General features: G+C 66.1%; 3 protein-coding genes and 1 long non-coding RNA gene across 6 annotated transcripts; 3 read left to right on the top strand and 1 right to left on the bottom strand.

Annotated features, from left to right (window-relative positions):
* The first annotated feature begins 95 nt into the window (after positions 1-95).
* Positions 96-2,559, top strand: REM1 (RRAD and GEM like GTPase 1). Of its 2 annotated transcripts, XM_071759511.1 has the most exons (4): positions 96-754; positions 967-1,049; positions 1,799-2,003; positions 2,141-2,418. In XM_071759511.1, the coding sequence occupies exons 1-4, from the start codon at positions 277-279 to the stop codon at positions 2,416-2,418; spliced, it is 1,044 nt and encodes a 347-aa protein (XP_071615612.1). In that variant the 5' UTR covers positions 96-276. The 2 variants fall into 2 exon arrangements, with proteins under 2 accessions (XP_071615612.1, XP_071615610.1); XM_071759509.1 differs by having other exon boundaries at positions 1,799-2,559.
* LOC139803387 (uncharacterized) lies at positions 1,629-2,430 on the bottom strand. The gene is made up of 3 exons (XR_011728993.1): positions 2,316-2,430; positions 1,973-2,196; positions 1,629-1,828 (listed from the first exon to the last, which is right to left on the bottom strand). It is a non-coding gene; the product is annotated as an uncharacterized lncRNA (long non-coding RNA).
* A 1,761-nt stretch (positions 2,560-4,320) lies between the features above and the next one.
* HM13 (histocompatibility minor 13) lies at positions 4,321-14,609 on the top strand. 2 transcript variants are annotated; one of them, XM_071759516.1, is made up of 13 exons: positions 4,321-4,565; positions 5,611-5,709; positions 6,660-6,742; positions 7,426-7,514; positions 8,088-8,173; positions 8,267-8,392; positions 9,627-9,684; positions 10,091-10,174; positions 10,311-10,347; positions 11,268-11,370; positions 12,178-12,263; positions 13,595-13,782; positions 14,249-14,609. In XM_071759516.1, exons 1-12 carry the CDS (start codon positions 4,374-4,376, stop codon positions 13,743-13,745), a joined length of 1,194 nt encoding a protein of 397 aa, XP_071615617.1. In that variant the 5' UTR covers positions 4,321-4,373; the 3' UTR covers positions 13,746-13,782; positions 14,249-14,609. The 2 variants fall into 2 exon arrangements, with proteins under 2 accessions (XP_071615617.1, XP_071615618.1); XM_071759517.1 differs by lacking the exon at positions 13,595-13,782 and having other exon boundaries at positions 4,374-4,565.
* Positions 14,610-18,730: 4,121 nt separating this feature from the next.
* On the top strand, positions 18,731-19,676 carry ID1 (inhibitor of DNA binding 1). The gene is made up of 2 exons (XM_071759935.1): positions 18,731-19,136; positions 19,377-19,676. The coding sequence occupies exons 1-2, from the start codon at positions 18,801-18,803 to the stop codon at positions 19,416-19,418; spliced, it is 378 nt and encodes a 125-aa protein (XP_071616036.1). The 5' UTR covers positions 18,731-18,800; the 3' UTR covers positions 19,419-19,676.
* Positions 19,677-20,520: the final 844 nt, after the last annotated feature.

The following is a 20,520-nucleotide window of genomic DNA, read 5'->3' as shown; positions in this document are numbered from 1 at the left end:
TGCTGGCTCTGAGGTCCCTGTCCACGGTAACACCGGAGAGCCTGAAGCCGAAAGGGACCTCGCCGTGACCGTGAGGGGTGTCCCGGGACTGGCGCTGGGGGAAATCGCCGTACCCCGGCACCGGGAGCCCCGCGGGGACCTCGGGGACCGGGCAAGGCGTCCGGGAGCGGGGCCGGTGCGGGCGGGGGTGTGTTCGGGAAAGGAGGGTCCGGGCGGAGCGAGGGGCTCCTCCTCCCGGGGTTTAAAACCGGGAGCGAGCCTGTCCCGGGTAAAGTTATGCCCGACATACCGCCGGCTGGGAGGGACACAGGGAGAGAGACCGGAACCGGCACCGGGACCCACACCGCGTTTGAGACTGGGATCGAAAGTGGTACCGGGACTGACACCGGGGGCAGCACCGGGATCCGGAGCCCCTCGGAACGGGATCCCCCAGCCCCGCTGCTCGCCGTGCCGCAGATGACCCTGAACGAGCAGAGCCCGCTGCGGCGGAGGGCCAGCACCCCCCTGCCCCGGGCCGGGGTGCCGGGGGACACCCGGCGGGGACAGCCCGGCCACCCCCAGCTCAGTTTCTCGGCCTCCGAGCCGGGCAGCAGGGCCGCGGCCCCCCGGGACAGCTGGTCCTCCGGTTCCTCGGGCTCTTCCAGCCCCCGGGAATCCCGGTACCGGGTGGTGCTGCTGGGTGATCCCGGCGTGGGCAAAACCAGCTTGGTCAACGTCTTCACCGGTGTCCAGGAGGTGCTGGAGCAGCACGGAGGTGGGTGCCTGGCAGGGTGCTGGGTGGGGACCCCTCCGTGGCAGGGGACCATAGGAGGTGGCACGGAGGCAGCGCGTGTCCGGGCCGAGTGCGTGGGCCGAGTGCGTGGCTCCGTGATGGAAAAAAAAACCCTCGTGAGGCCGGTGCAGGGGTGAGGAGCAGGTCCCGGTGCCCAGGCACCACCCCAGCTGAGCTCTCCCGGCGTCTTGCAGAGGCTGCGTACGAGCGGACGCTGACGGTGGATGGCGAGGAGGCCACGGTGCTGGTGCTGGACTGCTGGGAGCAGGAGCTGCGGGTACGGCGGGGCTGGGGACCTGGGATGTGCCCTGGGGATGCTGCATGGGCACGGCTGCTGCTCTGGGGCCTCCTGGAGCACGGGCTGGGGCTGCATCTCTGGATGGTTCTTTGCACACCACCATTGCCCACCGTGTCCTCACCAGTGGAGGGGCTCCTGGTGAGCACAGGGGGAAGAAAGGGTCGTGGGGAAGGAGTGTGGTGCCAGCCTGCTTTAAAATGCATGGAAATGGTTTAGGATGGGGGCTGAAGGAGCCGACTGGGCAAATCCATGTGAGGCAGAGCCACACGTGCTTTGCCAGGCAGAGGGGTGGCCCAAGAGCCAGATACGGGGCATTCCTTTCACCTTGCACACGAGGCATTTCCCGGGCAGGAATGCCAGCACCATTGTCACCACCTCCCTCAAAATGTCCCTTTGTCCCCTGCCACACCAGGGCCCAGCAGGTCCCACTGGGCAGTGACCAGTTCCTGATGTTGCACGGCCAAGGGCAGCTCTGGAAGGTGCAGGCTCAGCCCCCTGAGCTGCCCCCCCCGGTTTGTTGATGGTAGAAAAAAGATTTCTCAAATACCCCCCCAAAATCAGGAGCTTCTGAGCTGCACTTTATTAACGGTGTCACACATCAACACCGCTGCTGGGGTGCACTGGCAGCTCCCATCAGTGCCAGGGGGGTTCTGCCGTGCCCCGGCAGCGGTCAGGGCTGCCACCAGCCCCTGCGGCACGGTGACATCTTGTCCTCCGCGGGGTGACAGGGCGAGGAGAGCTGGCGCCGCAACCAGTGCCTGCGGGGGGGGAACGCCTACATCATCGTCTACTCCATCACCGACCGGGGCAGCTTCGAGAGCGCCTCGGAGCTGCGCATCCAGCTGCGCCGCGCACGCCCGGCCGAGGACATCCCCATCATCCTGGTGGGCAACAAAACCGACCTGGTGCGGTGCCGAGAGGTCTCTGTGGAAGGTGAGAAGAGTCGGGGCAGGGCACCGGGCGGGGAGGATCCGTCCCCGGCTGCATCCCTGGGTCTCTCTACCCCTCCTCCCTGGGGGTGCAGCCGTGCCCGGGGTGCCAGCGGGGCCGTGTCCCCTCTTCCCTCGCAGAGGGCCGTGCCTGCGCCGTGGTGTTCGACTGCAAGTTCATCGAGACGTCGGCGGCCCTGCAGCACAACGTGGCCGAGCTCTTCGAGGGGGCGGTGCGGCAGATCCGCCTGCGCCGCGGGGCCAAAGAGCCCCCCACGCACCCCCTGCCCGGCCAGAGGCGCGGGGAGAGCCTCACCAAGAGAGCCCGGCGGTTCCTCGACAGGCTGGTGGTCAGGGACAGCGCCAAAGTGGCCCTCAAAGCCCGCTCCAAGTCCTGCCACGACCTGTCCGTGCTCTGAGAGCTGCCGCCTGCCCGTCCCTCCCCACGCAGGGCCGGGAATCTCTGCCGGCAGCGTGGCCGGAGGAGCTGCGGAGAGCCCGGAGAGGGGCCGGGGCGATGCCGAGGCCGCGGAGGCATTTTAACTGGTGCTGAGGGTGCCCGGGGTGCTCCAGATCCATCCCCTCTCCCTCCAGGATTGGGGGGGGACAAGCAGGTCCCCTGGGCTGCACCCGTGGAGCAGAGAGTGGGACGGACGCCCGCGCGTGGGTGGGGGGATCCTGGATGCTCCTGGGGGGCCGGAGGTGAGGGGTGGCCGTGCCCCAGTGCGGGGATTGGTCCTGCCCGCGGTGCCCCGTCCCTTGCAGGGCAGCAGGGACCGGCGGGGACACCCTGGTGATGCCCACCCGGGGGACACCCTGGAGCCTGGATGGGGAGAGGGAGCTGGGGAGCAGCAGCAGCAGCAGCGCCTGGTTCCCCCGGATCCCCCGGTGCCAGGGCCCTGTGCTCTGCTTGGCTCTGGAAAAACCTTTGGGAAGGGCTGAGAGGAGCCGGGAAGGGACGTGCTCGGCTGCAGCCCGCGGGGGGGACGCGGGGCACCGGGGGAGGTGATGCGGGGGCTGTGCCGGTTGTTTTTAGGCTGCGGGGCCGGGAAGCTGTGGGGTAACCGGCTCAGCGGCCCCGGGCCCGGCGCCAGGGAGGATCAGCGGTGCCTCCCCGGGTCGGGAGTTTCCGCTGTCTGTGGCCGGGACGCTGGAGCCGGACAGGGGGGTCACCGGGACAAAGGGGACACTGGGCATGGGGCTCAGGTTTTTCTCCACTCTGCTCGGTGCCCTCCTGACCCGTTGGTGACCGTGGTGCGGTTCCGATGCTCTCCGCACCCCAGTTCTTGGTGCTGCTCACCGGGCCGGGGGCTCCGTGCTGCTGCCCGTCCCTCCGGCGTTTCCCTGCGGGCGGAGACGGGGGGACGGGACACAGGGGATGGAAAGTTGGCAGGCGGCAGAGAGGGGAGTGGAAAGAATGAGCTCAAACCCAGAAAAATGCGGCCGCGTTGGAGGAGAGGCCAAGGGGGGGCACGGCGAGGGGCTGGGAAACGGGGGGAGAAGGAAGGAGGAGAACCCGGAGAGTGGTGCCGAGCCAGATCCTGGACCCCCCCGGACTCGGGGCATGGGGATGGGTGGTGACCCGACTCCCCCAGACCCATTCTCCTGGAGCCCCCCCTCTCCCCCCCATCCACCCCGAGGGGACAGTGCGGGCAGCAGCCTGGCTGGGGCCCAGGGGGGGTCCCAAAGGGGGTCCCAAAGGGGGTCAGTGCCGGGCTGGGCCGGGCCGTGGGAGGCGGGGGCGTGGGAGGCAGCGGGGGGGTGGGCACCCTGCCCACTGGTGCTGCTCTGGGTGCCCGTGGGGGGACACCAGGGGCAGCGGGCAGGGGGCTCCCGGGGGGCTCTGTCCCATCTGCCCTGCGCCTGAAACACGGAACTGCGAACCACGTCTGGTCCTGAAATGGGCTTTAAGAAAACTTAAAAAAAAAAATAAAAAAATTAACGCCGTGCTGTTCAGTCCCTGCCGCGCTCCCTCCCCCTGCCCGTAGCTCAGCGCTGAACCAGGGATCCAGATCGGGTTCGGAATATAAATCAAGATAGGGATCGGGGCCAGGACGGGGCTGGGGTCGGGATCGGGATCGGGATCAGAACCGGAATAGAAATCGCGATAGGGGTCGGGATTGGGTCCGGGACTGGGATCCGGGTCGCGATTGGGATGGGATCTGGGGCCGTCGCCGTGATCTGGATGGGGATCCGTGGCCGGGATGGGGATCAGGCCCGGAGCCGGTGCCGGGATCGGGCCCATCCGCTGCCCGTCTCCTAGCAACAGCGCGCGGGGGCCGCTGTGGGCGTGGCCGTGTCCCGTGACGTCCTTCCGGCCGGTGCGAGGACGTGTCCCTGGCGCGCGGGGGCCGGAAGCGGGGCTGCAGCCGCCATGGAGGAGGCCGCGGCGCACAACGGCAGCGCCGGGACCGGCACCGACACCGGAACCGGCTCCCCCGCGGCCTCCGCCCGCCCTCCGGCCACCCCCGAGGGCATGGCCTTGGCTTACGGCAGCCTCGTCCTTATGGCGCTGCTGCCCATCTTCTTCGGGGCGCTGCGCTCCGTCAGCTGCGCCAAGAGCAAGGTACCCCCGGGAACACCGGGAACAGCTCCGGGAACAGCCCCGGGAACAGCCCCGGGAACACCGGGAACACCTCCGGGAACACCCCGGGAATACCTCCGGGAATACCTCCGGGAATGCCCCCCGGGAATACCTCCGGGAACACCCCGGGAACACCTCGGGAGTACTCCCGGGAACACCCCCGAGGGTCCCGTCCCGGCAGCTGCAGGGTCCCGTGTCCCGGCACAGCCAGATCTCTCCCGGGGGTTGCTTTGCCTCCCCCCGGGGTCTCCTCCAGCCCCCCCGTTCCCTCTGCTCAGCTCCCGGCAGCCCCAGGAGGTGCTGGGGGAGGGGGGAGAACGCTCCGGGCTTTGCTGCCCCAGCCCGGAGGAGTTTTCGAAGCCCCTTTGTTCCCCCTTCTGTCTGATCCCGGTTGGGTTTAGCGGGGTTGGGGTTCTGGGGAGGGGAGGGGGGGGTTGGATTTCTGTCCCCTCGCTGCTTCTGCTCTGCCCGGGAGAAGCTGCTGCTCCCTTGCAGGGTGACTTTGCAGCAGGGGGGCCCTCTGGCTGCGGGAGTTTGCCTGGGGGAGGTGGGGGCTGGGGAGGGGGAGCAGGCAGGGAACAGGCAGCCCTCTGCTGAAAGCCTCTTGTGGGGAAATCAGGGCTTGGTTCAGCAAAAATGGCTCAGAAGAGATTTATATTTATAAATCTGGGGCTTTTGAGCACAGGGAGGGTCCCAAGGGTGAAGTGAGAGGGACAGGAAAGGCGATTGGAGAGAGAAGAGGTGTGGGGGTGATGCCATATGGAGACACAGATGGGGAGGGTGTGAGCCCAGCAGCCCTCTGGGCAGGGGGAGAAGGGAGCAGTGCCAGCCCAGGGGGGGTCTTTCCCTGCTCCAAGAGGAGAGGAAACAATGAATCCTGGCAGGTTTCCTTTCCCCACCCCTGCCTGGGAGGCAGCCTCGGCCCCAGGAGCACCAGGGGGGCTCCCAGCAGAGCCCTGCCCACCCTCCCACCCTGGAGCAGCACAGGGGCTGATCCCCTCCCCTCTCCTCTCCCTTCCCTCCCCAGAACTCCTCGGAGATGCCAGAGACCATCACCAGCAGGGATGCTGCTCGCTTCCCCATTGTTGCCAGCTGCACCCTCCTGGGGCTCTACCTCTTCTTTAAAGTAAGTCAGCAGCCCCAGAGCTGTTGCCAGCCCATTCCTCACCCCCCAGGGGCTCCCTGGAGGGGACCGACTCCATTTTTGGGCTTCCCCCTTGGTGGGGGGTCCAGGGCTTCGGGACAGAAGGTGTCAGTGTCACCTGAACCATCACAGCCTGGGGCAGAGCAGAGCCTGTTTGGTCACCCCTCAGCTCTGCCTCTCACTCCATGAACCCCCTGGGACTGGGACCAGAGGGTGCTGAGGGGGGGGTGCTGAGTTCCCAGTGCTTTGTGCTCCAGCCTGGCTGCAGGGGGGGTTGGTGGCTGCTGGGCAGGCCCTGGGTGCTCTGGGGGTGTCTTTGGGGGGTGCAGAGCAGTGAGAGCATTCCTGGGTCACAGAAAGGAGACCCCAGGAGCAGGGGGGGCCTTGGAGCATCCCTGGGCTGGGCTGGAGACACCAAGGGAAGCAGCACTGAGCGTGCAGCAGGGCCCCCCCCACGTGCTGGGTGCTCAGGGACTTTTCCTTTGGACACCCCCAGCCTGAGCTCTGGTGTCCCAGCAGCCCCCCCAGGGGCAGGGGGAGCCCCACACTGTGCTCTCAGGGGGCAGCAGCTCTATTAATAACCCTTTAATTAGGGCAGGGCTGGTGCAAGGAGGGAGGTGGGGGGGGGGGCTGCTGCTCCCCTGGTGCCTCCCCCCTTCCCGTGGCTCTGGGGGAAGCTCTCTCCTCCTTCCCACACCACACCAGGGTTTGGTTTGTTTTTTTTTTTTGACCCAAGCAGCTCGGGGACCCCCCAGTGTTCATCCTGGAAGCAGGCAGCTGTTCCCAGCCTGTTCCACACCAGCAGTGCCAGGATCTGGGTTATTTGGGTCATCCCAGCTGCTCTGCTCCCCTCGGAGCACGGGCACAGCAGGAAGTGCTGGAGGTGGGGAGGACACTGCAGTAACTGTCCCCTCCCTGCCTTTGCCCTGCAGATATTCTCTCAAGAGTACATCAATCTGCTGCTCTCCATGTATTTCTTCGTGCTGGGCATCCTTGCCCTGTCCCACACCATCAGGTACAGGGAGGGAAGGGTGTGACCCAAGGAAAGGGGGGTCCCGAGATGCCCACCCTGAGGGGCAGCAGAGCCCAGAGGTTCCTGGGGGGGTTCTGGGGCACAAGTCCCAGCTTGGAGGGTTCATCCCTTGGTGCTGTGAAGGGCCCAGAGCTGTGAACCCTTCCTTGTGGGGTACCCAAAGTCTCAGGGGGGTCCTGAGCACCCCCCCTACAGCATCCCTGGGAGAGCTGGGGGAGGAGGTGACCACCATGGGGACAAGGCCAGAGCTCCTCAGCACCACTCTGCCCCTCCCTGGGGTGGTTGGGCTGGGCAGCAGTGGGGATGGGCAGCTCAGGCTGTTGATAACTGAAAAAGTGAGACTGGTTTCCTGTTTCCTGAGCCCTGGGGTGCTGGGGAGCAGATGCTGTCCTCAGACCAGCTGGGCAAGGGCTTTGTGTCTGCTGAGGAGCCTCTGGGGGGTGGCCCAGCCAGGTCTGGGGGGGCTGGGGTGGCTCCTCCTTTCTTGCAGGGAATGCTCTTGTTGCCCTCGAGCATTTTGGGGACTGTGCCGTGGGGAGGTCAGACCCCTGGGGAGGATGAGGGGCTGGTGACTGACCCCAGGGCTCCTGCTGGGGTCACCCTGGTGTTCCCCCACCCCGGGGGGCTTCCTGCCCCACTGCCCTCCCCTCCCCCTCTCGTTTCAGCCCCGTGATGAACAGATTCTTCCCTGCCAATTTCCCCAACAAGCAGTACCAGCTCCTCTTCACCCAGGGCTCCGGGGAGAGCAAGGAGGGTATGTTGGGGGCTGGGATCTTCTCCTGCCTTTACTGCTCTGCTTTTCTCTCACTTGGTGTTTGGGCTCTGCTCAGAGCCTCCCCCTTTGCTGCCAGCACCAGCCCTGTGTGTCCCTGCAGCACTGGGGCTGCCCTGGGCATCTTCTTCCTGCTTCTGACTGGCAGCAAAACCCCAAAACCCCCCCCAGAGCACGGCAGGAACTGGGGGTGCTGTGAGGGCACTGCCCCAACTGACCTGACCCAAACCTTGGCACTGCTCAGGGACCCTTTGCTAAGTTTCCTGCCCAGGAGCTTTACTGGTAGGGGGGTCCTGGCACCCCCAGGGGGTGATCAGTGCAGGAGGAGGGGGGAGGTTTGCCTCTCCCTGCCTGCATCCCATTTCCCCAGGCACAGAGGGGCCGTGTGGCAGGGGCTGCTTTGCCCCTGGCTGGTTTGCAGGTCTGGGTTCTGGGGGTGCATCCCCTGGTTTGGGGGGGCAGTGCTGCAGTTTGGGTGCCCCCCCCTAGCTGCACAGTCGCTGATGTGTGTGGGACAGGGCCCTGCCTGGCATCCCAACCTCTGTTTGGTTGCAGAAATAGTGAATTACGAGTTTGACACCAAGGACCTGGTGTGCCTGGCCCTGAGCAGCGTGGTGGGGGTCTGGTACCTGCTGAGGAAGGTAAGAGGAGCTGCAGGGGGGCATCAGGATCAGCCCCAGGAGGTCTCCGTGGGCTCTGAAGCACCCAGCAACCCCTCTCCCTGTCTCTCCCAGCACTGGATTGCCAACAACCTCTTTGGCCTGGCCTTCTCCCTCAACGGGGTGGAGCTGCTGCACCTCAACAATGTCAGCACTGGCTGCATCCTGCTCGGGGGCCTCTTCATCTACGACGTGTTCTGGGTAAGGGGGGTGTGGTGCAGCCCCTGGCTGAAGGCTCTCCTGGGGTGCTGGGTTTCCCTGGGGGCAGCACTCAGCCAGAGAGGCATTTTCAGCCCTGCCTTGTCACTTTCTCAGCCCACAGGGGTGGGGATGGAGTCAAACGGTGGCAGAATGTGGCTCAGCAAAGGCCTTTTCTGTCAGTCTCAGGGAGCAGGGATCTCATCAGGACTGCCCTGGGGTACCTGGGGGTCTGGCAGGTCCAGTTCTGGTCCCCAGCGTTCCCCACAGAGCTGCTGCTGCTGCAGTCCCTCCCCCAACATCTGCGTTTTGGGGTTTGCTTCTCTGCCAGGGCCCTGGATGCACATTTATCCTTGTAACATCCCTGTTCCCCAGCCCTCCTGCTGCCTCCACCTTTGGAATGGCTGTGTTTCCCAGTGTCTGACAGCCTTGCATACCTTGAGGTCTGTCCAGCAGCTCTGCAGCTGCCTGAGTAATCCTTTCCCTGTCTAAGCTCCTGTCTGCTGGTTTGTACTTGGCCAGCACAGCCCCTGGGTCACAGCCACACCAGCAGCCTCAGCTCCGGCCTGGGTGCCACTTCCTCCCCAACTCAGCAGAGGATTCAAGCCCTCTGGGTGTGAATTTCTTCCCTGTGCTTCAGGGAGAGGGAGACCCTTCCCTGCTGATCCCACCTCAGCTTCCCTGGAGGGTCCATGGCTTGCTGGAGCCTCATGGACATCCTGGAGTGGGAACCCTCTGCAGGGCCCAGTTCCTTGGCTCTTGACAGGGAATATTTAATGACAGTGAGATCTGGGGAGGATTCCAGGGAGGGAGGGGAGCTGCTCCATGGATCAGTGATGTTTCCCTGGGGGTCAGTGTGCAGGTGATGCTTTTCCCTGGTCCCACTGCAGATCCTTGTCACTCCATGGCCATGCCCTGAGCTCACTGCACTTTCTGTGGGGCTCCAGCACTCCGTGGGGCCCAGAGTTTGCTTTCAGGCTTCTGTTGTTCTCTCTCTGGGATCTCGTTCACCTGGTTTGTGTCCCTGCTGCTTGGTGCAGCCCCAACCAGAGGTTTATGGGTGGGAGGGAGCAGGATGAGGGGGACTGTGTGCCTGCAGCCCCACCCCAAACACCCCCAGGGTTTAAAGCTGGTAGTGGGGCACAAATAAATAAGTGACCTGACAGTTCCCTGCTCCCTGTTGGAAGCTCTCAGGCTCTGCAGCTCTGCTCACCCCACACCCTCTGCTTGTCCCCAGGTCTTTGGCACCAACGTGATGGTGACAGTTGCCAAATCCTTTGAGGCCCCAATCAAATGTGAGTGGATGTTCCCTGTGTCCCTGCTCCTGTCCTCACTGCCCCCTTCACCCTCTGGAGGGCCCTGGGAGGGTGGGATGTGAGCAGGAAGGGGCTGCAGAGCCTGGAGCTGGCTGGGCCTCCCCAAACCCCAAAAATCCAAACCTCCCAAACAAAACCAGCAGGGGGGGATGGGTTGGGGCTGTTGTCAAGCACACGGTGGTTGGGACTGGGAGCTGGGGTTGGAAGTTGTGCATGGGGCTGGCCCCAAACCCCTTGGTTTCCCACCCTGGAGTTGTCCCAGGTGGGAGAGGTGCAGGGCAGGAGGGGAAGGGGTCTGGCCCTGCTCAGGCTGTCAGGCACAGCGGGTCTGGGGGCTGCTCAGCACGGCCACTCACCCCTCACTCCCCTCTCCCTGCTCCTGTAGTGGTTTTCCCTCAGGATCTGCTGGAGAAGGGGCTGGAAGCTGACAACTTCGCCATGCTGGGGCTGGGGGACATCGTGATCCCAGGTGAGGACAGAGCAGAGCAGGGAGGGGACCGGGGTGGGTGCGGGTGGCTCGGCGGCTCTGGGGGTGTCCCTTGTGCCACCAGAGGGCACTGCCAGCCCGGGCACAGCCTCCACTCACCCTCCCCCTCTCCCCGCAGGGATCTTCATCGCTTTGCTGCTGCGGTTTGACATCAGGTGAGGGGCAGCTGGGGTCCTGGTTTAAGGGAAAAAGGGGAAGGGGAAGGCAGGGGTGCAGCTGGGTGCTCCTCTGGGACTGGGTGTGAGGAGCTGGTAGAGGGTGCGAGGGGAGGGAAGCTCTTGGGGGGCCATCCCAAGCTGTTTGAGCTGATGGGCAGGGCAGGGAGCAGCCTCCTGGAGCTCTCCAGAGGCCAGCGAGGGGACACGGGGACAGTGTGGGGGTGCTGGCACCAGGGAAGTGCTGGCGTGGCTGCAGATGGGTCCTGGCAATGCTGACACTGGGGGAAGCAGCTCCTTCCTACCCAGGGGAGCTGTGCCTGCCTCTGGGGTGCAGCCTGCAGGGCTTGTCCCACACTGAAGGTCTCCAGCTGCCAGGAACAGGCTGCTTGGTGTGGCTGTGCTGTGGCTGCTGCTGGTGCACACAGCCTGGGGGCCCTGCCAGCTCCTCCAGGTGTTTCCACCCACGTCCTGCCTGCACCTGCCAGGGATCCCAGCTCCTGAGATCACACAGCCCTGAGAGCAGGGTGCCAGGAGCCAGCCACACCTCCCCTGGGAAAATGGAAAGAACCCTTCCTGGACCCCTCCCCGTGGGGCCCAGCACCCATTTCCCACCCCCAGCAGCCATCCAGCAGCAGGACCCTGCATCCCCCAGCCCCTCCCATGGGTGTCACCTTCCCATGGGTGTCACCTTCCCATGGGTGTCACCTTCCCATGGGTGTCACCCTTCCCATGGGTGTCACCTCTCACACAGGTGTCACCTTCCCATGGGTGTCACCTCTCACACAGGTGTCACCCTTCCATGGGTGTCACCCCTCCCAGTCCCACCCTGCACAGCTCCCGTGCTGGGGACAGGGTGCCAGCTCCCACTTGTCCCCTCAGCCCCGGGGTCACTGGGCTCTTGCTGCCTCTCCCCACAGCCTGAAGAAGAACACTCACACGTATTTCTACACCAGCTTTGTGGCCTACATCTTCGGGCTGGGCCTGACCATATTCATCATGCACATCTTCAAACATGCCCAGGTGAGCTCAGCCCCGCTGCCTCCCGTGGCTGCACATCCCCAGCAGGGCCACCAGATTCCTGCAGAATGCCAGGAAAAGCCCTGGAGATGTTCCTTTCGTTGGCTTTGCTTTTCCAGTGCCTGCCTCTGCCTTTCCCAGCCCAACACTCGTGTGCCTGCCCAGGGCTGAGTCTTGTTAGGAGCCAGGCTGGCTCAGAGCTGCATTCCAAGAACTGCCCTGGGTATTTGTGTCTCCTTGAGGCCAAGCTGCCCCTGCAGACTCCCCCTGTGTGCTGCAGAGGGGTCCTGGTGCTGGGCTGCACAGGGGTGTTCTGCTGGGACCTCCCTGGGGGGGGTTCATAGGATCACAAAGTCAGGTGGGAAAGGCCCTCAAAGATCACCTGCTCCAACCCTTCCAATATTACTGTGTATGTGAGGTGTCCCAGCACCCCATCGAGCTTTTCCAAAGTGGGGGAAAAGTTTTCCAAAGTCTCCCTTCCCCTGGGAGACCATTCCAGTGTCTGACTGTCCTCAGAGTGAGAAATTTCCCTCTTGTGTCCAATGGGAATGTCCCCAGGAGCAGTTTGTGCCCATTGCCCCTTGTCCGTGGGACTCCTTGTCAACAGGGAGCCTGCCTCTTCTTTGTAGCCACCTTTTAAGGACTGGAACATGGTAATGAGGTCTCCCTTAAGCCTTTTCGTCCCAAGGCTGCTCCTGCAGCTGCGCCTTGGCTCTCGGAGCTGCTCTCTGGAGCACCCAACCCTCCCTGGGGTGCTGGGGGAGGTGCTGGGGGTGGTTTGCCTCTAACTGCTGCTGTTCCTGCCTGCAGCCTGCCCTGCTCTACCTGGTCCCTGCCTGCATCGGATTCCCCCTCCTCGTGGCCTTGGCAAAGGGGGAGGTGACAGAACTGTTCAGGTGAGGCTCAGCTGGGGACACGCAGCAGCAGCTGGAGCTGAGGATGTTCCCAGCTGGAGGGACAGCTTCCCCCGGGTCCCTGCGTGGGTGGAGGGAGTGGGGCCGTGTCCCTGCACGCCAGCCCTGGCTCCAGCCACCTCCCCCAGAGCAGGGTGGGACACGCAGGCAGCGTCTGGCCTGGCTTTACGCCCCGGGGACAAAACTTCCCCTGTGCTGGTGGGCAGGGGGGGGATCCCATACCTGGGTCGTTTTGTCCCAGGGCCCCTGGGGAGGGGGGACAGAACAGAGCTGGATGCAGCTGTGAGAGAGGCCAGGGCTGGTTCCAGCACATCCCAGCCTCCTCCCTCAGGAAAGGCTCCTGGTTTGCAGCCCTCTCCCTGCGCCGGGGGCTGTTGGTGTGGAGGAAGGGGTGGGGGGGGCTGTGCTGTAGCCCCTCTCCCTGCTCTCAGGAGGCAGCTTCTGAGCACACAGAGTATGGCCCAACCCACCTGGGAGCTGCTCCAGGGCTCGTTTGAAACAGAGGGGAGGGAACATCCATCCCCAAGCCAGGCTGTGCACTCCCCCAGCCTCCCCGTCCCCCAGGGTGCCCCTGCCCGAGCCCCCAGCACCCTCAGAGGGAAACCAGCAGGTGACTGGGGTGCAGCAGAGAGCCCTCCCTCCTCCCCCTCCTTCCCCTCCCCTGGGAGACCTGGGTCTGGGTGTTCCCAGCCCTGCCCCTCTCCCCTTTGATGTCAGCTGCTGCCTGTCCCGGGAGCTGCTTCCTGCACACCTGGGTGCTGCAGCCCTGCTCCTGCGGCCCTGACTCACCAGCTCCAGGAAACTGGGGAGAGGCAGAGCTGCCAGGCTGGGCTGCCCAGCTGCAGGGCACCCCAGGGAGCCAGGCACAGCCCCCCCAGAGCGTTAGGACGAGCTGTTCCAGCAGCAAAGCGCTGCCAGGGTGGGACGGGGTGCTGATGGAGCAGAGGTGGGTGACGTTGGGATGGGTTTTGTGGCTCCCAGCTTGTCTGAGCCTCCCTGAGCAGGCAGAGCTCTCAGGAAAGGTTCTGCTGCATCCATCTGCTGCTTGCACAGCCCCTGGGCTGCTCTGCCCCTGCCTCCCCAGCACCAGGCCTGCATTCCCATGGGTTCCAGCAGGAGCTGCCCTCTCCCTGCCCTGGGGTCTGCAGGCAGGAGCCTGCCAGCATGGCCATGGGGCCCCCCCAGGGGGTGACAGCAGGCTGCCTGTGCTGCAGTCTCGCTCTAAAACTCTTCTGCTTTTTCTCTTTCTCTCTCTCTCCCCCCCTGTCCTTTCCATCCTCCTCTTCCCTCTCTGCTTCCTCTCTCTCCTGCAGCTATGAATCCTCTGCTGAAATCTTGCCACACACACCAAGACTCACCCACTTCCCCACCGTCTCGGGCTCCCCCGCCAGCCTGGCTGACTCCATGCAGCAGAAACTCCCCTGTCCCCGGCGCCGCCGGCAGCAGAGCCCCAGTGCCATGTAGCACCCAGGTGGGGGCCTGGCTCTGTCCCTCTGGCCAGGTAGGGGCTGCTCCTGCTCCTGGCTCCCCCCTCTCCCCAGGCAGAGCTGCTGTGGCCTGACTTCTCCCCGGTTTTGAGGGCAGACTGAAGGGATTGGATACTCTGCCCCCCCCCGGTGCTTCCTGCTGGAGGACAGTGCCTCCCCCTTGCCTTTCCGTGGGCTGTGGGGATGGTGCTGGGGAGGGTGGGGGACAGAGGAGTGAGTTCTTTTTTTTGGGGGGGGTCACTGCTGTTTGGGATTTTAGTGGCTCCCCCCACTAACTGCCCCTTTGCTCGGAGGTGTGGGGCTATCCAGGATGCTCTGGGGAGCAAGGACAGACCCCAGCACAGAGCTGGCCCCACAGCTTGGCCAGGGGCAGCCCCAGCCCCTGGTTTTTGGGGTGTCACAGCCCCCCCACAGACTTCAGGCTCCCAGTCCCTGCCTGGCACAGCTCTGATCCCACTCACTCCTCCCTCTTGTCCCCAGCTATGAGGAGAGTTCTAACCCCAAGGAGGTGCCAGGGGCCTCCAAAGAAGAGGTGACAGAAGCCACCAAGAAGGAGAAGTGACCTTGCCCGTGGGCCCTGCCCGGTGCCTCTGGGCTGGGGCCCTTCCAGACCCTCTGCAAGTGACAGACGAGGAAAACAGTTGTGCAAGAGCATCGTGTTGTGTGTGTGGGAGCAGCCACCGGGGGGGGATCGATGTACGCCTCATAGCCCCCCCTGCTGCCCCCCTGACCCCTCCTCTCCCATGGGTGGGGGCGGGGGGGGCAAACCCCAGGCAGGTTTTTAAAATTTTGTATTTGTGCGTTTGCTTTCTCTCATATTAAATCATATTGAAGGACAGAAGTGCTGGTCAGGCTGCACCACCAGCCCTTCCCTCAGCCTCTCGTAGCCCCTGGCCAGCACCAGGATGGGTGTCCTGGTGTCAGTGTGGGGCCCGTGGCTGTTGTCTGCCTGTTCCCGAGTGACTGTCCCCATCCTGCTCCTCGGGCAGTGCTGGGCCAGCCCTGATCCCTGGCTGGGTCTGGGTGAGTGGGGACAGAGGGGGGGGTGGGTGGGTTCATACCCTGCCTGGGCTGTGTGTGGGGCTGAGCTGAACCCCCACAGCCTGGTGGAGCAGGACGGGGAGGGAGAGAGCTGGGGAACCCCAAACCCAGCCCTGGAGTGGGGTGCAGGCAGCCGTCCCCAGTCCTTGGAGGGAGCCGAGTGCCACCGCAGCCCATGCAGGCAGGGACAGCTCCGGCAGGGGCTGCCGTGTGTCCCGCAGCACTGGGGGTGTCTCCCGGGCTGCAGAGGATCCCGCATCGCTCCGGCCCCGCCTGCTGCCGGGCTCAGCCCCTCCACAAAAGCCGCATTGAGCCACCCCCCCCCCCCCCCCCAGCCCCCTCCCCTCGGCTGCCAGCACCGAAAGTGGCGCCTCGCGTCCTGCCATCTAATGACCCTGCCCGTCTCCTACAGATGTTTTCTATGACTTACAGCTCCTTTTCCAACAGCCCTGTCCGCAAAAACAAGAGGGGCCACTTTAATTCCAATTAAATACCTCCAGCTAAGCAAACAGTGTGCGGCAGGGCCAGGCCCGGCCCACCGAGTCTCTCAGTCTAGACTCCAGATGTGGCTTCCCCAGCGTCCCCCGAAAGCGGGGCTGGCTCTGCCCTGGGGTGCAGCACCGCGCTCCCAGCAGGGACCCCCTCATCCCCCCCGCCGGGAGGGACCCTCGGCCCCAGCTCTGGCTCCAGCCGGGCTCCACACCTCCAGCTGTGGGTGGGGGGTGCCCGAGGGGGGCTTCACGTCCGTCCCCACGCAGCCCCCGGAGCGGGATGGGGATCACGCCTCGTGTCACCTCTGCCCGTGGTGGGAGCACCCGGAGCTTTCCCAGGGCTGCGGGGAGAGGAAGGCAGAGGGGGGAGGGAGGGACAGGGGGGTCAGGGGTCCCATCAGCCGGGAGGAAGGAAGCGGGCCGGGCCCTGCCCTGAGCCAGCACCGGAGCCGGCGCCTCGGTGGCCCCGGGCTTGCTCACCCGCTGCACCTGGACCTCACGGCAGCCCTGGGGCTCCACCCTGGCTGGGCCACTGCTGGGCCACCTTCCCCTCGCCGCGGGGTCCCCCCAGCCCAGGGGGAGATGTGGAAACACAAATGCTCCAGCAGGAAACCTCCATCCAGCAGCGGTGGGGCAGCTGTGGGGTTTGGGGAGGGATCCACCCCTGTTCCCATGGCTTCTGGGAGGGCCAGGGGAGCCCCTAGGTGCCCTCCTCTGATACCAAGGTGGTGGGATGGGATGGGATGGGATGGGATGGGATGGGATGGGATGGGATGGGACGGGGGTGCACAGGGGACACCCCTGGGTGCAAATGGCAGTGGTTTGGTGGTTTGGTGTGTGTGGGGAGTGCTGCTGCCTGGGGTGGTGGTGGGGACACTGGGGCCGCTCGTCCCCAGAGTCCTGCAGAGCCTCCCCACCATGGCCAGGAGGGTGCTGGACTGGTGGGCACCTCGTGCCCCAGCGTGCAGTGGGGTCCTACGGGGTGCTGGGTGCCGGCCTTGGAGAGGAAGAAGCCAAGAGCAGCCCCAGCCCCGGCCGGTGAGGAGGGGCAGGAAGCTGGAATAAATCCCAGGAAGGGCCGCCTGGCTCCAGCTGGTCTGGGCTGCAGCGGATGGAGCCAGGGACGGGAAGGGAGAAGCGGGAGGGAAGCTCAGGGGCTTTCTCCATCCTCGGCCCTGCTCCAGCTGTGCCACCAGCTCTGGCTCCCCAGGGCAGTGGCACGGGGACGGGAATGGAGCCCAACTTCGGCCGGGGCGGGAGCAGCCCGGGTTTGGGGGTTCTGTTCAGTAAGGGGACCCCCAAACTGGCCCCTGGTGTCTGCCCACACCCCAGCACGGGGCTGGGTGCTGCCGGCTCTGGGGTGCCATTGTCCCCTGTCCCCCTTTCCCCCGCGGCCCAGGCAGCCCCCCGTGGCCCCTCGCCGGCCTGGTGTGGCCGTTGCCCTGTGTGGTCCCGGCGGGGTGAGGGCTTTGATGTCCTCGGCTGCCGGGCAACCCCAGCTCGGCACAAAGCAGCCGTCCCCCCCCTCCCCGGGCCGAGCCCCCCCAGCACCATATGGCCGGGGCCGCTGTTCCCGCGCCGCACGCCCCGTTCCCAGAATTGAGATGGAAATGAAGTGATCCGTCTTGCCGGACAACCCCGGCACGCCGTGCTGCCACCCCGCGCCCAGCTGCGCCCAGGACGGTGTCGGGGGGCTGCGCTGGCACCCCCATCCCCACCGCCCCCTCCCCACCGCCCTGTCCTGGCACGCAGAGAGCTGTCCCCAGGGTGTCCCACGGCTGGGACACACCACGGCCACCGGGCTGGCGGTGCCACGCGTGCCACGTGTGCCCGACACCCGCCACGGCAGCGAAGCCCGTCCTGGTCCCCGTGCCACCCAGGGTGGCCGGTGGCCGGGTCGGCGGGCGGGATGGCCACCGCAGCGAGGGTCCCGGCCACCGCGCATTGTCACCGGCACAGCTGGCGGTGGCTGGTGGCCGGCGGCACTGAAAGGCATTCCTGCACACAATGTCCCCGCCGCGGCCCGGCCGGCAGCGCCAGATGGGGGCTCATTAGCAGCTTTGAGAGCCGCGGTGGGAACCGGGCAGTGCCGGGCCCTCCGCAGAGCCCTGAATGGAGGGGGTGACCCCTGCGCCGTGCCCACCCTGGGAACCGCCACACCGGGGCGGGGGAAGCGGGGAGGAGGGACGGGGGGGACACAGCTCCTGCCACCCGGGGCTGTCCCCCTGGTGAGGAAGAGGAGGGGAGGCCTTCGGCTCCCTGCAGCCGCTCTGGGCATGGGGGGGGTCTGGCCCCAAGCCCACCCGCACAAAGGGCCCTCAGCACCCGCACCGGAGCTGGCCCTGTGTGACACGCTCTCCAGCAAGGAAGATGCCAGGCTGTCCCCGTGCCCATGCCACCATCAAGTGCCATCACAGCCCTGTCCCCCAGCGAACAGGGGGCAGCTGAGCACCGTGCGGGGTGGGGGCGCACCGGAGCCACGCTGTCACGGTCTGCACGGGTGTTTGCGTGGGGGTCTGCGTGTGTTCAGCCATCCGTGGGGGTGTGCGTGTGTCTGTGTGTACTTTCGGACACTGTTGTGCACCCACAAGCTGTGGATCTGCGTGAATCTTCCCCTGCGTGTGTTTGTGTGTGTCCACGCGCCCATGTGCCCGCACACACACCCGGCAGCCAGGGCAGGGACTGCGAAGGCCGCAGCTCAGCCAGGTCACCCCTCCTGCCCTGCCTGCCCCCCCCCGGTGCCCACCGCCCCCCTCCCCTGCAGCTGCCGCCTCCGCGGGGGTCTCATCCCCGGCACCGGGGTGCAAGCGGAGCCATCCCGGGGGGGGTGAGGCCGAACGGGGTGGGGGGGAGTCCCGGCTGGTCCCGGTGGGGCTAGCTGTTCCCCGGTCCCCCCGTGTCCCCGTGGGGGTCCCGGTGCCCCCCGGGTCGGGCCGCAGGTGCCCCCCCCGCCCCTCCCCGCCCCCGTCGCCATGGGCACCGCCCGCGAGGCGCCGCGCTGACAGCGCGCGGGGCTTATGAATGGGTGACGTCACGGGCCTGGCGTCTAACGGTCTGAGGCGCGGGGATGCGGGGGGGCCCGGGGAGTGCGGGGGGGCCGGGATGCGGGAGGGGCACCGGGAGGCGTTGGGGGGGGAATACGAGGACCCCCGGAGGGCACCGGGGCCGGGGGAGCCATAACCCGCAGTAACGGCGGGGAAGGTGCCGGTTTCCACCGCCGCTCCGCACCCCGAACCCCCCCGCACCCCGGTGACCCCCCCCCCCCGCCCCGCCTCCCGCTGCCCCTTTAAGGCGCTGCCCTGGCGGGGGGGGCGGTGAATGGGGTGGGCGGGGCCGTCCCGTCCCCTGCGCCGCTGCCATTGGCTGCAGCTCTCCCCGAGGCCCCGCCCCCTCCCCTATAAATTGATCGGCGGTAGGCGCGCACGGGCTGTCCCCCCGCAGGGTCCCGGTGCGGTCCCGGTGGTCACCGGCACGGATTCCCCCACGCTCCCCTCTTCGCCATGAAAGTTGCCACCGTGTCCCCTTCGCCGCTGCCTGCCGGTGCCGGCGGAGCGTTAAAGGCGATGAGGCCCGGGGAGGCCGCCCGGTGCGGGCCGGGCCCAGGGGGGATGTCCCCTGCTGGGGGGGTGTCCCCGGGGGCGGCGGAGCAAGCGGCCGCCGCGTTGCTGTACGACATGAAGGGCTGCTACTCCCGGCTGCGGGCTCTGGTGCCGACTCTGCCGCGACACCGCCGGGTCTCCAAGGTGGAGCTCCTGCAGCACGTTATCGACTACATCTGGGACCTGCAGCTGGCCCTGCAGCGTGGACCCCCCGGTGCCGCCGGGGAACCCCCCGAGGTGAGTGGAGATCTCCCGACACCGTCCCGGTCTCCTGCCGGCCCGTCTGGGCTGCTCGGTCCTCCCCGCATTTTTCCCTTCCCAGGGGTGTCCCTTTCTCCTGTCCCCATCCTCCCCGGAGGTCCCCCCGAGGTGCCTGCGGATCCCCGTCTCGATCTCCCGCCGGCACAATCGGGTTTCCCCTCTCTCCGGTTCCCTCGACCACCACTGACCCGCCCTCTGCCTCCTTTTTTCCCGCAGGCTCCGTGCATGCCCACTGCCGACCGGATCCTCTGCCTCTGAGACCTCTCCGGACCCACCGCGGACGTCCCCGGGACCCCGGACACAGCGTTTCGCCCGCACCCCAGGGCACGGAGGGGACCCCCACACGTGGTGGGGCTGCCCCGAGGGTTCCTCCCGCAGGCTGGGCCGGGGGTGCTGCCCCTCCGGTCGTATCCTTCTCAGATTGCTGAGAGCATTCCCCGTATTGTATATTACAATGATGTTGGAAAATATTGTTCTACAATAGCTGGAGTTTTGTTATTAAACAAGTCCTCGTGACCCGCAGTGTCTCTGCTTCCCACCCCCTCTGCCCCTTCCCGAGGGGCCTTCGGGGGGAGAGAGGGAGGGGCTGTCGGACCCCGAGGATGTTCCCCCAGGGAGCATGAAACTGGGAGGAACCCATCCGGACCAGTGACGGGCTGGGGTGCTGGGTGGGGGTCTACCATGGCTTGGTCCCAGTTTTGCCCAGTGCTGCTGGGGGGTGATTTGCGGGTGTCCCTGTCCCAGCTCTGTGTCCCTTCAGAGCTGCTCTCGGGGTCCCTGTCCCCTTCCCGGACTCACACACGGGGGGCTGGGGACAGGAGCACCCCGATTTCAGCGAGGGAAAAGACCCGCGCTGGGATGTGTCCCCGGGGAGGGGGCAAAGGACAGGACAAAGACTGGGAGGGGACAGTGCTGGGAGGTAGGTGTGGGGCTCTGCCCCGGGTCCCCGCGGTACCACCTGGCTTCCCCCCCGGCGTCCTTGTGGCTCCTGCGGTCAGGGCTGGGCTGCGAGAGTGACGCCGCAGGGGACAGTCCCACGACGAAGCCAGATTGAGCCCCGGGGTGCTGCTGCCCCTGTGGTTCCGGCTCCTCTGCAAAGCCTCGGGAGCGGCCAAAACGTTCTGGGAGAAGGAAGTTGCATCAGGAGTTGTGCAACCCCCCAGGGCTGGGGGTGTCCCTGGGCAGCGGTGCTGACCTGAGCTGTCCCGTGACTCAGAAGCTGCTGGGGGACACGCTGCATCCTGCTCCAGATCTGCACGGGCCTGGCTCTGGGGGTGTGTGTGTCACATCGGGGTGCCTCGGGCGGCCCTCGGGACAGGAGCCAACTTGGAGCTGCCGTGGGGGACACTGCCTGTCCCCC

The sequence above is a fragment of the Heliangelus exortis genome, chromosome 16, assembly GCF_036169615.1.
Source record: "Heliangelus exortis chromosome 16, bHelExo1.hap1, whole genome shotgun sequence".
In the NCBI taxonomy this organism is placed as follows: domain Eukaryota; kingdom Metazoa; phylum Chordata; class Aves; order Apodiformes; family Trochilidae; genus Heliangelus; species Heliangelus exortis.
Note: the sequence above shows the minus strand (reverse complement) of the source record. Positions and strands in the feature narration are given on the sequence as shown.

Coding starts and splice junctions, on each gene's coding strand:
- REM1 (XM_071759509.1), top strand. CDS start 277: ATGCCCGACATACCGCCGGCTGGGAGGGACACAGGGAGAGAGACCGGA. Junction 755..966: donor GGTGCTGGAGCAGCACGGAG/GTGGGTGCCTGG, acceptor GGCGTCTTGCAG/AGGCTGCGTACGAGCGGACG. Junction 1,050..1,798: donor GCTGGGAGCAGGAGCTGCGG/GTACGGCGGGGC, acceptor GCGGGGTGACAG/GGCGAGGAGAGCTGGCGCCG.
- HM13 (XM_071759516.1), top strand. CDS start 4,374: ATGGAGGAGGCCGCGGCGCACAACGGCAGCGCCGGGACCGGCACCGAC. Junction 10,175..10,310: donor GGGGGACATCGTGATCCCAG/GTGAGGACAGAG, acceptor CTCTCCCCGCAG/GGATCTTCATCGCTTTGCTG. Junction 11,371..12,177: donor ACATCTTCAAACATGCCCAG/GTGAGCTCAGCC, acceptor TCCTGCCTGCAG/CCTGCCCTGCTCTACCTGGT.
- ID1 (XM_071759935.1), top strand. CDS start 18,801: ATGAAAGTTGCCACCGTGTCCCCTTCGCCGCTGCCTGCCGGTGCCGGC. Junction 19,137..19,376: donor CCGCCGGGGAACCCCCCGAG/GTGAGTGGAGAT, acceptor TTTTTCCCGCAG/GCTCCGTGCATGCCCACTGC.